At 40.2% G+C, this 13,919-nt stretch overlaps 1 protein-coding gene across 1 annotated transcript; it reads right to left on the bottom strand.

The window, feature by feature from the left end:
* Positions 1-5,753: 5,753 nt before the first annotated feature.
* LOC126802459 (B3 domain-containing protein LOC_Os12g40080) lies at positions 5,754-7,458 on the bottom strand. The gene is made up of 4 exons (XM_050530099.1): positions 7,396-7,458; positions 6,660-7,158; positions 6,431-6,582; positions 5,754-5,999 (listed from the first exon to the last, which is right to left on the bottom strand). The coding sequence occupies exons 1-4, from the start codon at positions 7,456-7,458 to the stop codon at positions 5,754-5,756; spliced, it is 960 nt and encodes a 319-aa protein (XP_050386056.1).
* Between the last annotated feature and the right edge of the window lie 6,461 nt (positions 7,459-13,919).

Here is a 13,919-nt window from a genome sequence, read left to right as displayed (position 1 = left end):
AACGTTCCTCATCTTCCTCTGCCAAAGCGTGAAGTTGTCCTTGCCATTGAATAGCTTTATGGACGCTCTCACCTCTCCTGCCTCAGCCATTCCTTTGCCAATCGACATCGCAAAATAAACCAGCTCTGATACCACGTGTTGTTATAAGCGCCTTTAGATCTTAATAGTTATTTGCGATATAAGCAAAGGAAAGTAAACAGAAACACACCAAAGTTATAGTGGTTCAGCTGAAGCCTACCTCCACTGTGATCTCTCTTGAGAGATTTACTAGTACTGAAGAATTTAGGTACAAGTACTTATTGCAGACCTTAACCCCTCCCTGTCTAGCTCCTATCTCTCTATCACCCTTAGCTCTCTCTTTAGGATTTCTGTCTCTCTCTCTAAAAACCTCCCTGCAGCCCTATTTATATCAATAGGGGCTGCTTAATACAATATGGACTAGGATTACTAAACCTAACACAAATCCTAATAGAATATTGGAAGATATACTCTCCTAAAACATATAGAAAAGCTGTGCTAACTTATTTCCTTTCTAAACCTGGATTTGATTACTGAATCCTAACTCCAACATGCATCAACGAGCCAAAAACACAACATCATCACCGAACCTGACTCTCTATGGGCTCAAGTTATGAAGGCTAGATATTTTCCGAAGTGTTCTTTTTTACAGGCCAAGAAAGGATATCGTGCTTCATGGGGATGGTCGAGTTTGATTGAGGCAAGAGATTTTGTGGCTAATAATGGTCATTGGCAGATCATTAATGGTTCTTCTGTTAATATATGGAGAGATAGCTGGATTCCCCATATGTCCTCCACCGGGGGAGTGTCTCATGTTATACCTATTGGACCAATTCCTTCCGAGGTTCCCATACTTGTTAATGATTTGATTAATTGGGGGATCGATCTTGGAGGTTGGATGAGATCACTTAGTACCTACAATCGGAGCTGAAAACTTGTATTCTTCATATTTCTATTGGGAGAGGGGTTGGCAGAGACAAATTCATTTGGCCACTTACTAAGAATGGTGCCTTCACTGTTAAGAGTGCCTATCATCATCTCCATCTTATTTCCAATACTTATGATGCTAATAAGAGTCATTCCTCTCACATCATCAACAAAGCAACATGGAAGGCTATTTGGAAAATGCCCACTATCCCAAAGATTAGACATTTTCTTTGGAGGGCTATCAACTGTGCTACTCCTACTTTTCTCAACCTATCAATCAAAATGAAATCCAACCCCAAGTGCCCTGTGTGTGGTGGTGAAGATGAATCAATTGAACATGCTCTTCTATTATGTCTGTGGGTCAAGTTAGTGTGGTTTGGTTCCCCATTGGGTATGAAGATCAATATGCAAGCCATTACTACATTTGATTGTTGGTTATTACATAACTATCAATCATATAAGAGTAAGGAGGATCATGATTGGGCTCTTACCATGATCAGCTTTGTTGGTTTATTTGGAAAGCTAGGTGCCGATTTGTCTACAGGGCCACTCTCTTTTTCCCTGTACTTGTGATTTCTCTTAGCTCAGTTGCTGCCCTTGAGTTTCTGAGTATGCAAATTCATATCCCTGCATTTATGATTACTTTCTCTGAATCTTCAACCCTCCCTGGTATAGTTGTGGTGTGTACTAATGCTTGCTGGGTAGATAAGTCGAAAGGTGGTGTTGGGGTTGTGATATTTGATCATTTGGGTCATCATTTGGGGGGGGGGGGTTTAGCTGTTGTTTTGAAGGTAGAGAACGCTGAGATTGCTGAAGCCCGTGTTGTCTTGACTGGTGTGGATCTTGCCTTACAAAGAGGCTATAAATCGGTGAGATTCGGCTCTGATTCTCAAAATGTTATATCTGAGTTGCAGACAAATCGCACTTGTAATAATTGGAAAACGTCAATCATCATGGAAGAAATTACCTGGAGGTGCCGGTTTTTTGAACGGATTGACTGGGAATGGATTCCCCGGGAAGCTAATCGAGCTGCACATGAGGTAGCCAAGCTTAGTTTTCGGACGGTGGGTCTTCGCTGCTGGTCGGAGACTCCCCCACCGTCCCTAACAATGGTACTGAGGAACGATGGACTCCCTTGTCCTCACTGATTTTGTTGTGTCGGAGCATATGCTCCTCTTTTTGTGCGTTGCGTGTCCTGCTTCCTCTCTCATTTGTTGAGCTGAGATTTGGACAACAATGCTTATTGGTTATTTGTAATGGACTATAGATTATGGCTGAGCCTCTGTTTGGGCGTTGCCCCTTTTCTTGTCTATGTATATTCAGCTTTAACCAAAAAAAAAAAAGACTAGTTTCACCACTGGTTTCCTCCCTGTTACTAGTTCCAGCAGAACCACACCAAAGCTGTACACATCGATTTTCTCATCCACTTTCATTGTGTGACCATACTCTGATCGATCATACCATCACCAATAGCACATGCAGTGAATTAGTATTATACTTTACACGCTTAGTTTCAATCAGGAAGCATAAGATAACTCGAGACTGTGTGGTAGTGTTGTGACCTTAGCGTGGATAAATTAGATTACACACCTGGGGCAATGTAACCAAAGGTACCAGCAAGCGAAGACATGGTTTCTGTTGGTCCCTGGAAGTACTTGGCAAGCCCGAAATCAGCGATATGAGTTTCGAAATTTGAATCCAGCAAGATGTTATTGGACTTTACATCCCTGTGTATAATCAGAGGTGTGCAATCATGGTGGAGATAACACAATCCCTTTGCAGCTTCAACAGAAATCTTGTACCTCATTTCCCACTCCAAATGCCCTTCATTAGAACCATGCAACAGTTGTCCCAAGCTACCATTAGACATGTATCGTACATCAACAAATTCGTGTCCTGGTTGGATATGTACCCCAACAGCCGTACAATATTTCGGTGCTTGATTTTTCCCAATGTTTGAACTTCAGCCGAAAATCCCTGATCCCTCTGCAACTGTTTGATGGCAAAGTCATCACCGTTTGGCGATGTCCCCCGGTAGACAACTCCAGCACCGCCCCTGCCAATTATGTTCTCTGCCTGTAGGGATCGGAAAACATCCTCTACTTTGAGATCAAGGTGTGCTATGAAAACTCTAATTTTCCAAGAGCCAAATTTGTCTGTCTCTCTGATCTTTCTCTTCCTATAAACCATGAGAAGTGCATATATGAGAAACTGCAAGAGTAGCAAAGTTAGCAGTGCTCCAGCAATTCCAGCAATGATGACTTTATGGTGTCGAGATCGTGTATGGTTTTTGCCTTTTTGGAGCTGCATGACACATTTCTCGGCGAACAGAGATGTGGATTTCCATCAAACAAAGCCATGCCACTTTGAAACCGATCTCCAGCTGGAATCGTACCAATGAAATTGTTATTGGAGAGATCCAAAGTTGTGAGGCTCTCCATGTATGTGAATTCGACAGGTATTGCACCAGTTAGGTTGTTCCTGGAGAAATTAAGAAACTGAATTATTGGCAGGTTTCCTATTCCTTCCGGGATTTCCCCAACTAAAATGTTTCGACTAAAATCTAAAGAGCTAGAGAGGAACAACCAGAGATTGAAGCTGGAATTTCACCACTAAAATTGTTGGTGCTCATGTTGAGGTTCGTTAGCGATTGTAAACTGAAGATTTCCTCTGGTACTTTCCCGGAGAATCTGTTCATATCTAGCGAAAGAGTTTCTAAATTCCGGAGATCTCCAATGCTGGATGGGATTTCTCCAGAAAATTGATTCCTAGAAAGAGTGAGGATCTCAAGTGAGGCACTAGACATCTGGACGGGAAGTTCTCCAGATAAGTAGTTATCGTTGAGCTTAATCATCATCACATGAGGTAAGTTGAAGATTCCAGCAGGAATAGTCCCGGTGAGTGTGTTTTTCTCTAATCTAATTTTGACAAGAGACTTGCACCTGCCCAATGCCACCGGAATCGGCCCAGAGAAATGATTCTCCATCAGGATCAACATCCGCAACCTCCCTCCTTTGCACCAGTCCGGAGGAATCAAACCGGTAAGGTGGTTTTGGGCTACATCCAGGACTCTGAGCCTCCGATTCCGAGTTTCCGACCAAGACTCTTCGGTAGCCCCGATGTGAAGTTGTTCTCCCAAACTTGATGTACCTCCAGATGAGGAAGATCACCGACGAACTCGGGTATGGGGCCGTAAAGATTGTTATAATACAGGTCGAGTAGGGCAAGGTTATTAAGCGCTGAAAGACTTTCGGGTATTTCTCCTGTGAGTTCGTTCCTAGAGAGATCCAAATCCGTCAAACTCAACATACTAGAAAGTTCTGGAGGTATAATACCACTCAAATGATTTGCCCATAGATACAACCTGCGTAAGTTTTTCAAAGAGCCAAGAGTTGGCGGAATCGTGCCCGTGAGGTTACAGTCGACCACCTGCAAGAACTTCATCCTTCCTAACTCAGGTGGAATTCCACCGCTATAAGAATTGTATAAACCAACGTAAAATTCCTTGAGATTCTTCAACCGAGCCAAGCTGGCTGGGATCTTTCCGGCGAGCGAGTTTCCGTTGAGGCCCAAATATTCTAAGCTTTGAATCTTTGAATAACTTTCGGGAATGTCTCCGGTGAAGTAGTTCCCGCCAAGATGGAGATGTTTAAGCTTTCTGAGTTTTACTAGCTCAACTGGAAGTTGGCCATAGAAGTTGTTATTATAGGCATCTGCTCAAGCTCGGTCATTCTGAGCGTTATTTCTCCGGGAAATCTTCCATGGAACATGTTGTTAGAGATGTTCAACAGCTTCAAACAAGTCAGGTTGGCAATCTCCTGGGGAAGAATACCTTTCAAGTTGTTGTTGGCAATGGTGAGGTTGACGAGGGCATCAAGAAGCCTAATCTCCGGTGGAACCGAGCCAAACAGCGGCAAACCGGACACGTTGAGAGCAACAATTCGTGATTGGTGGTCACATGAAACTCCGGAGAAGGAGCAGAAGTGGTGGGAAGAGGGATCCCAGTCAGCTAGCCCTGAACCTTTGGGGCCAGTCATGGCTTTCTTGAACATCAACAGTGCGTCAAGGTCACCAGTGCAGAAATAACATTGTGGAAGCAGAAGGAAAAGGAAAGAAATGTGGAGGATACTGAAACCGGAGCATACCACCATCTTTGTAAGAGGTTATAAATTAAGTCTAGGTAAACATAAGGGATATATAATTACAGGCCCCCTAGCAGTGCTCTGTATAGGGTATATAATCATAGAAGGCTAACCAAATTTGTGAGTGATGGTCTTTGTTTAGTGTTTACTATCGAAAAAAGGAAAAGTTTTGGTTTAGTGGTTCAGTCTCTCATATCTAAAGTTTGACGAGAAACAAAACATCATTCTCATACATTGAAAACAAAAACTGAAGCAGTAGCTGATGCATTGAACGATGAAAATGAATAGGCCGGCTTAGTTGATATATAATTAAAATCTGAAAAGAATGAAATATTAAAAACTTAGTGCGGTTAGAGTGCATCAATCGGACCTTTCTTTAACTCATATGCTCATGATGACTTGACTGACTTCGTGAAGCACGATTATAATTGATGAATAATCTGGTAATAATTTGACGGAAAGGAGAAAGAAAACTGAGAAAGCTAAGATCCAGACATTTATAAGTGGAGAGAAAAAGTGGGATAATGAAAGGCAAATTGTATAATTATATATGGGACTGTCTGGAATGTACAAAATGTGCAAAAACATCCCAGAATTATGTAATCGGTGGTTAATATATGTCTGAACTGATAACTTGCTCCCATCTTGATTTATAACGAAAAATTATCAACTACTACAACATCTGAAAACATAAACTTTCATCACAGTATCATCTGTCTGCTTAATCAGCTCAAAGACACAAGCATCTCCTACTTTCAGATCATTCTCCCTAACAAATTCAGTCCAACCTTGAGAGAACCTACTTGAGTGATGGTCAGTTATCCACTTCACAGACCACAACCTGTTTGAAACTTGGAGCTTAGCTGTGCTTCTCTTTATCTTGATGTCTTTCACAAAGGTACTCGGTATATGCTGCAAAGGTTAATTAGATTAAAATCATTAAATAGGTAACTCAGTGCACACTGTGTACCAAATTGATGCATGACCAAACAAAGAAATAAGCTAACGTATAATATATGAACTATGAAGACAAAGAGCAACAAAAGAAAAATACTTTTGGCCAGACAAGGGCAATAGTTTCATAAATTTCTCGAGTAAGAAAAATGCTTCCACTTGTAGTTGTGAAATTTAAGAACAAACAAAAACGTGGAACGTGTCCATTTATCTAATGACCTACATATATATAACTGTGGCAGTGTAAACTGATAAACTCCAGTCTCTCAATCATATTAATCCCGAAGAAGATCTAATGCATATTCCTTTATTGAGAAGTTAAATCCATATTTATCATGAAATTATTTGTAAAAATAGTTATCAAATGTGGGCTGCGTTCATGGTCATACCAGAAGTCCTTTTGTCGCATAAGATTCAGTCAATTGAGTTATGAAGCAAGGATTATTGGATGAGTATTTCTTGGCTGCTTCAAGAGCAGCAGCTTGTGTTAGATTTTCTGCTTGAGGTTGCGAAGCTGAAGTATCTCTAGTATTCATATTTCCTGCATAAACCAAGCGAAGAAATAAGCATTTATAGTAGTTTTGAAAGTGTATCAACCCATCCCGTTCAGAAACTTACTAATTGGCTCGTCGATTCCCACAGTTGTTTCCAGTTCAGTATCACTTATTGGTTCAGGTTTGATGAAAACAGTTTCTTGACTAGCTCTATATCCACCAGTGCAACCTTCTAAGTTCTGATCATAATCCATTTTCTGCTTTGAATGGCTAGTACTGGAGCTCCCAACATACTTCGAATTAGCATTTGTTCTATGAATCTCTTCACACTGTCTCTTTTCCAGAGGTCTTTCACTTGTCGTAGCCGCTGTTACAAACTCCTTTCTGCAACCATGTCTTCCATATAATTCAACATTGAATTTTGAATTTCCACAGTAACGAAAGATTAGAAACTCGCCAAGCTTTAAACCATTATCTTTCACAAATTGCTTCCAACCCTTTTGTAGAAACAACATGCCATTATCACTGTTCACATCCACAAGCCTAGTTCCGGTAGGGGTCCGAAGACTGGATTGCTGAGGTATCCTTCCATCAAAATGCTTATGAAAAGCTTGCTGGATTCTCTGTAACAGAAGTGGTTAGGATGTGAATCAATGGACAATATATATGTCAAGACCTACAAAGTGAACATCTAGTCTCGTAATCATAGTGAAAAAAAAAACGAAAAGCAGTCTACAAAAGGGACAAAGAACTTCATCATCATACTTTGCAAGTCCATACCCTGACTTGGTTACAGCTTAAAGAATCCGATTTGAAACCCTAATATTTCAGTTTGGATAATTTTCCGAATAAGAACGTACCAGCTTGTTAGAGAAGTCACCTATAAGAACCTGGAAAAAAGAAGGCTTTGTTTTTCTTGCCATGCTAATTTCGTGTTCGTCGTCTTCTCATGGAGCAAGGGTTCGGAATCTCTATATCTCTTACTCGTTCAGGATCTCGCACTCGTATATATACTGTGTATAAGTAAATCCGGATGATTAAGGATTATTATTTAATAACGTCTGTAATACTGTAATAAAAACAATTATGAGAAAATTGACCTAGTTGTTGCAAGATAATGAAACGAGGAATAATAACAACGTAATGGAACAAAACGTAACTTTTTATTGATTGATAATGAAGTCTATATATAGACATTACATAACCACAATTCCGTAGGATTCGAAGTCCTAATCTATTACACAGATGTGAATCTATCTCTAACATGAAACCTAATAAGGCTAAGATACACACAATGGTAGAATAGTAATTCTCATGGAACACTCCCTCTTGTGTCACATGCCTAGGTTGCATGGTGCACACATCGTTGAGGCAGACTCCCCCTAAAGTCTACGAAACAACTCCCCCTGATTAGTGTCATAATCATGGAGTACAAAAAACAACGTATACAACTTTCATTACATGCTTCTCAAAAGTAGTCTTGCACTAATGATTAATCATTAATTTTGCCACACATCCTTAATCATACATGCTATACATAGCCAAACATAGATCTTAGGAAACAAGATTCCATAACAACTCAAAACAAGAGTTTGCAATGAAAATCAGATTCTCGGGTAGAATGACATTTACTCAAACGGCTATAGCTTCTTCATCACAATAAGTATCAGCGAACCGTAAAATGTTATGGAAAGTAGACACCTGTGGCTTTCCAGTGACATAAAATTTACAACCTAACTCAACCGGAGTTCACAGTGCTCTGTTGAAGTTGACTGACTTGCAAATTTTCGAACATAAATGTTATACTTTGCTAAAACGACCATAACTCACTCAATACGATAGCTATGAACAAATGGTTGATGTCTCTGGAAAGTATACACATAGATCTTTGAGTAGTGCAGGATCTTAATGAGACATAGTGTCACACCACGTCAAATCCTGGCGTTAAAACCAGAATGAGAACATTCAATATCTCCCCCTAACGACGAGAAGTATGTCTCATCAAATTGACCGTCTGGTAATATCGCAGGATAGAGATCCAAGGTTGTAGAGTGGAAATAGCGGACAAGTGTTGGTGATTCATAAATCTTAACCAACCAAATACTTAAGCGTTTCAAGTAAACCAATTGAGATTACTACAATAGAGGCACATAAACAACTTAACCAATATGCGTTGGTGAAAAGAATGTTGGGATTGTATCCAGTAACCATCTGGTACGCACTAAACACTTGAAGTTGTGGGTCTGAAACGAATAAGTATCGCTGCATGCAATATCATTACATATCCCCATGAAAAGACCAATAGGTTATACTCATAACCAAGTTTGAGCTCTGCTAGATCGTGTAGTGAATGAACATGAGGAACAATATGTTCAAGGACGATCCCAATAGATATTAAAAACGAAATCATCAAAAGTCTTGGAGGTGAACGCTCTAATAGTATCAAATCGAATAGATTTGAGAGGATGGGAAAAAGGTGGTGAGCCCTTAGTATGATGATCATAGCGAAAAACTTAGCAAATGCAGCGTTTCTTGTGGAAAGCAAAGCAACGTGTGACCAACGCGTCGATGCTCTTGACCTATATCATAAAAAATACCGAAAAATGTCCGCATTCGGTTGGATAGGGTCCACTAATGTCACCTTCAATACTTTTGTAAGAATGGAATGTTCTCGGTTTGAGCCTTAGCAAATGAAGGACTTCCTTGAAATTTAGCAAGAGAACAAGCTGTGCAAAATCAGCGTTGGGCATCAGAGATTTCCATGGAGGCATTAGAAAACACGGGAGTCATCACAAGCTCATGTGAATGAGGGGATGCCGCCATCGACGGCCTAAATGCCGTGGAGCTACCGAGAGGGTAGGCTCGGCCTCACTGCATGGCACGGATAGGCACGGCCTCACCGTGTGGAGCACGGGTGAGGTGGTCCTCCAATCGCTTCCGGGACTTGAAAAATGGATGACCATTTGAATTCCTAAGAATTCTTATCAGCATAGCACGTCCAGGGTGCCCGAGACGGGTATGCCAAAGCATATAAGAGTTTGAATTACAAAACTGGCGTTCAATCGCATATGATTCAAAAATTCGAATGGAAGTAAGATACAAACAATTCCCGAGACTCTTCATATTCCCAAAGATGCGGCGCTGAGCTGCTGTCTTAGAGGTAACACAAAGATATTTCTCTCTATTCTCAACACACGTATGAAGATGAAAATGTATTATTGGCATGTATGGTCTTTAAAACTTAGCAAGGCGCGAAGATATAAAACAACAATCTCCGCACGAGATCCGTCATACAACTACATGTGCCGTAGGATAGTGTGGGTAGTTACGCAATTACCAAGACACTCGATTTCATGGCGGGACATTCTCAAAATAAAATTAAAAGAGTCAACGACGCGGTGAACTTCTCTAGACAATACGTCATAGGATATTGTAAGAGGGGGGTTGAAACAAAGTGCAATCTCATCGAGTGTATCACATGGAAATAGTACTACATTCTTCAACTTAAGAGTTGGAAAAATATGGTATTGGAGCAATTGAATACCAAACAATTAGGGTGGTAAAAACCATCCAATTGGTGCGGGTGTTCACTTATAATAATAAAATCGTTGGAGCTATGAAACGACTTGGACAAAACCAGAAAATTAACCGGAAAACCATGTCAAAAGAACTCAAAACCGGGTGAAATTTGGACTCGGAAAACGTGGTAGCAAAAACTACGGGAAATATGCTGGAAAAATGACGAGAAAAGACAACAATCGCCGGAAAACTCGTCGGAAACCGGCATCACCGATTGTCAGAAAATCAGCCGGCGGCGGCCGGAGCTAGTCGATATGGAGGCCGGAACTGCAGGTCCGACAAGGAACGCCAACAGGAACCGGGTGGTGGCACCGGAAATGCCGGAAAGTGGCCGCAATGTAGCCAAAACGCCGGAAAACGTTTCAGAAATGCCAGAACAATAACCGGGTACGGCCAAGAGGCTAAAACGACGTCAATTTTTGACGTTCCGAGGTCCGTTTTCCAAATTTTAAGGTCTAAATTCACAATGTAGTACATTTGGGGTCCCATGTAATCCAATAGCGGCCAATTTAAAAACCACGTGAGTTACAAACGTTGATCATTCATGCTAAGTCAAAGCAAATAAAATTCTCACGAGATCATCTTTGTAAACAAGGAATACGAGAAATTTTATTTAATATACCAATATTTAATACAACACAAACAAGCTTCCAATTCTAATAGACGACTTAAGCTAAAGTCGAGCAAGAAACATGGCAATGCCAATGTCATACTTGAAAAATAGTAAACATAAAACATAGTCAAAATAAATTGACTAAGCGAAAGTCCGTAGCAAAAAAAAACTTGCATATCAGATCGGGCGGAGCCGTAGCCTGAGGCTAAAAAAATTTGCTTACTTGAGAATGGAAGAATGTTACGTTTTCATCTTCAAATGTCCCTCAATATAAATAGATACAGGTGTCAAAAATGGCATGTGTTTCTTGGATGTGGAGCATGCATCATGGTCAACTCTGGTAATACAACATCATAGACGGTTATTGAATCACCTTAAGTGTGTACTATAGAATTTGTTATTTTTGGATCTTTTGTCAGCAAATAGTGCTGTTTCAGAGTAATGGATTTCAACTCAAATAAATGAGTACGTAGACTTTGGGATCATCGTTTATAGACATGAGTTTAAGAAAACTCAAACATTCAAATAACAGTCGCGATGACGACGCATTCAAGAAACGAGGGTTGTATAGGTTTCGAATATTCGAAACTATTCAAGTATGTAACCGGAATAAGAAGGGTTGTGATGTATATGGTCACAAAATAATCGATGCATATCGGCGATTCACATGATCGCACCCAAAACAGCGGTGTACTCAGACAACCACACGAAATCAATTTCTTCCCTTTAAATAATAACGTGACTCCCCCATGACTGTCACACGAAAAACGTTGACTAAGAATGGAATCATATCCCTCATTGGTCTCATCGGCGATATAAGAAAGGCCGGAAAAGAGACATGAAGAAAGCTAATAGCGCCCGATAATTTATATATATATGTGTTCAAAAGCAACAGCATTAACAAAAGCTTACTTAGTGGTTTGACAAATAAACCGCATTAATTTGAGATAGTCTTCAAATTTATCTTCATGCCAGAAATGCTTGATGAATTCTTTTTCGATCTTCGTTCGATGACATAAAAATCTTTTGAGGATACGATAAAAATCGCATGTAGATGACAAAAGTATCGTCCATCTCGACATGAATGTCATCACCATAGTACGACGAGTGATCACTTTCCCTATGCAAGCACGTGAAACATAGTTAGAAAACTAAAACGTACAAATGAATGATTAAAGAAAAAAATAGGAAAAAACAAAAAGAGAGAGAAAAGAGTTGAAAAGCCATATAGGCTTATTGGGCTCGGTAGAGTCTGAGGCCCAATGAGGAGCTGCTGGGCTGGGTCGGGTCAGGGGACCACCGACTCGAGTCGGGTCGTGCAAATCCGGGGCGTGTCTAAGAAGAGACGCGGGTCTGCAGATGCGATGGAGGATACCTCCATGGGTCGCCGGACAGAGGAGCTCGACGTCGTCAGCGCTGAGACGACGTCGGGACTGGGCTTTTCTAGTCGTCGTCGTTGGGCTTGAAGCTCGAGAGGACGGGGTGAATGACGCAGGAGTCTGGGTCGATGGAGGGATGCAATCCAGAGCTCTCAATTTGCAAATCATGACGGGACAACGTCGACTGGCCAGTGCGCAGAGCAGGCACACGGCGGGAATAGCAACAAGTCGCCAGAGGAGAGATGGGGAAGACGATGAGTGCCTAGAACAATTAGCTGCCCGAAACACTAGTAAAAATATTACACTTCCAATAATAATGGTTCTGGGGATAAAACTCTAGGAAGTGAGTAGGAACCTACTTAGGCCTAGTTTGGTACAGCTTCACTTCTAATACAGATTCTAAGTTGACTTTTAAAATTCATAATGTCTAGAATTTATAGGTAACTCACAGTAGCTTTTAGAACAAAACTCAATAAATATTAATATTTTTTTGTAAATTCTTAAATAACTCTCTTATCTATGATCATTCTCAATATGTTAAAACAAAAACATGTCTTTTTTTGTCGCTGATCATATCTACAGCAGTTTTGTTAAGAATTTACCAAACAATTTATGTATCGATAACACTTGTAAAAATAATATTTTCCCAATACAAACATGGTTTAATTCAAAATTGATTTTTTTTTCAGTACAGTAGAAGCAATTTTTTTTTAAAAGTCGCAACAATACCAAACTAACGAAACTTGTGGCAAAGGTCGATGAAAAATTCCTCCACAACCAACATTTCAGCCGATGATGTGCCTTCACCACTACCATTGTTTGTTGTGACTTTTTCCTTCACGCCCAAGTCTTTTGTCTCCTCGTGGTTAACAGGTTATCGAAAATGAAACAAAACTAGGAAGAAGCGGACAGGTTGAAATATTTGTGCCGTAATTCTGCTGCCTAGAACTTGAGGCGTACAATACCACCTCGAATTTCTCGGGCCAAAACACAGCGCCGATGAAAAGACGAGGGTGCCTGTGGCTCAGTGGTGCCTTCAGTTGGAAAGTTTGAGGATGGCGGGGTGCTGCTGTCTGAAAATGATAATAATGAGGCAGTGTTTAACTGATAAAGTCATAAAACTCATAAAAGAGCTTAAGCTTCTTCTAATAAAACCTACAAGAGAGTGAAGAGACTGATGTACCATTGACGCATGTATCAGTATAGATTTTTCAAAATACAAATTGATAACTCAATGTTACCATATTAGCATATGATAACATGGATGTGAATTATTTTCCTCCATCTGTTGGCAAGGAGATGCAATAATACAGCAGGAAACAGAAAATGTTTATATCACCACTAGTCTCAAGTGACAGAAATTTGAACTTGGAAATTGTTATGAGTATCATAAAAATAAATAAAAAGCATAAAAAAAAGCTCTAGAAAATCGGCACGGCTTTCCTAAAGATAACTTTGGTATCGATACTGGCTTTACTTTTTTCAACTTGTGTACAACACTCGGCTGCTTTGATGAATAATATACGGTCATTTCCTTCAGCGCCGGGGTATTCCCAAGTATATACCTTGTTAAGTGAATTGCGTTTGAACCCTCAGAAAAATCCATGTGTACCACCTGAAGTTTATGCATAAAAGCCAGGCCTGCTTCTCCCAGTAGTCCATATCAAACCCAGATGGTGTCTAAAAAATTGAAGGAAAATTTTTAAATAATATGTAAGAAAAATAGAAAACCAAATTTAAGATGAAAGCACACATCTTATAATGTAATCATCAATCACCATGAATACACTAAGAGACATGAAGAAAAATAGCA

This window comes from Argentina anserina, chromosome 1 (genome assembly GCF_933775445.1).
Source record: "Argentina anserina chromosome 1, drPotAnse1.1, whole genome shotgun sequence".
NCBI lineage: Eukaryota > Viridiplantae > Streptophyta > Magnoliopsida > Rosales > Rosaceae > Argentina > Argentina anserina.
This window is presented reverse-complemented; position numbering and strand designations above follow the sequence as displayed.